We start from the raw sequence: 1728 nt of genomic DNA, 5'->3' as shown, positions 1-1728 counted from the left end.
CCCAAAGACCCTTAGCCTCATTCAGTCGGATCTTTAACCCGTGAAAGATTGTTTGGTTGGTCACCTCAACCTCTCCGTTTGATTGCGGGTACCCGACTGATGTAAGCTTATGTGTAATATGAAATTTCGTACAGAATTCTTTGAAGTCTTGATTGTCGAATTATCATCCGTTGTCGGTGATGATGGTATGGGGTAGTTCGAATCTGTAGATGATGGATTTCTGGATGAAGTCTTCCATTTTACATTCGGTGATTTGGACCAGGGGTTCGACTTCTATCCACTTGATGAAATAGTCGATTGCGATCACTATGAATTTTTTTTGGCCAGACATCGGAGGGAAAGAGCCGAATATGTCGATTCCCCACTACTGAGCGAAAGGCCAGGGTGCGATAATGGACGTTAGCTGATTGGCGGGTTGATGTTGTACGTTGGCATACTTCTGGCATGGTTCGCACCTCCGGACCAAGTCAACCACATCTTTTTTCATGGTGGGCCAATAGTAACCTTGTCGCAAAATCTTGTAGGCTAGGGACTTGCCCCCCAAGTGGCTTCCATAAATTCCTTCATGTACTTCTCTAAGTGCATAATCAGCATCGATCGATCCTAGGCACTTCAGTAAGGGAAGGGAGAATGATCTTTTGTAGAGATGACCATCTATCATCACATACTGGGAAGCTGCCCATCAGATTCGTTTTACTTCCGCAGGGTCCTCAGAGAGGACTCCGTCGGACAGATACCGGATGATCGGATCCATCCAACTAGGTTCAGCTATTAGCTGCAACACTTTTTCATTTTTGTCGATTCTCGGTTGCTCAAGACACTCCACGAATATTCGGCCCAGCGAACTGTAAGTAGTCATTGCCAATCTAGAAAGTGCGTCGGCTCGGGCATTCTCATCCTGGGTATGTGGAAGATCTCGAAGTATCTTAAATTCGTCACAAGGTCTTTCACCTTTTGAAGATATATTGCCATGATCGGGTCCCGAGCTTCGAATTCACCTTTGACTTGTCCCACGATCAGTTGGGAGTTAGTGAAGATCTTCAGACTGTCAATCTCGAGCTCCTTAGCCATTTTCAAACTGACTAAGAGAGTTTCATATTCGACTTGGTTGTTTGAAGCTTTGAAGTTGAACCGAAGGACATACTCGATTACTACCCCTTCTGAGTTGGTGAGAATGAGGCCAGCTCCACTGTCTTGAGCATTCGATGCTCCGTCGATATGTAGCACCCAGATCGACGTTAGATCGGGCTCGGAGGTTGCAGCCTCCTTTATGGTTGCATCTTCTGACTTGTTGTCATCTATTGTGCATTCTGCGATGAAGTCGGTTAGAACTTGTGCCTTCATGGACGGTCGTAGTCTGTATTGTATGTCGAATTCATCTAGCTTCACTACCCACTTCACCATTTGTCCCAATGTATCAGGACGGTGCAAGATCACTTTTAATGGTTGATCAGTAAGGATCACAATGGAGTGTGCCTGAAAGTAAGGGCGAAGCCGTTGCGCCAATATGATCAGGGCATAGATCATTTTCTCCACTCTTGAATATCGGACTTCGACGTTGTGGAGCACTTTACTGGTGTAGTAGATGGGTCGGTGAATTAGGTTTTCATCTTTTCGAATAAAAATCGAGCTAGCTGCCTCTATCGATGTCCATGATCAAAATTTTCATTCCATGAAACCCTAAAGACCACCCTTTATATATAGACACTGCCCTGACATATATTAGGA

At 45.0% G+C, this 1728-nt stretch overlaps 1 protein-coding gene across 1 annotated transcript; it reads right to left on the bottom strand.

The window, feature by feature from the left end:
* Positions 1–855: 855 nt before the first annotated feature.
* On the bottom strand, positions 856–1404 carry LOC140857164 (uncharacterized). Its single transcript, XM_073255683.1, has one exon. It carries the CDS (start codon positions 1402–1404, stop codon positions 856–858), a length of 549 nt encoding a protein of 182 aa, XP_073111784.1.
* Between the last annotated feature and the right edge of the window lie 324 nt (positions 1405–1728).

Source organism: Elaeis guineensis, chromosome 1, assembly GCF_000442705.2.
Source record: "Elaeis guineensis isolate ETL-2024a chromosome 1, EG11, whole genome shotgun sequence".
Taxonomy (NCBI): domain Eukaryota; kingdom Viridiplantae; phylum Streptophyta; class Magnoliopsida; order Arecales; family Arecaceae; genus Elaeis; species Elaeis guineensis.
Note: the sequence above shows the minus strand (reverse complement) of the source record. Positions and strands in the feature narration are given on the sequence as shown.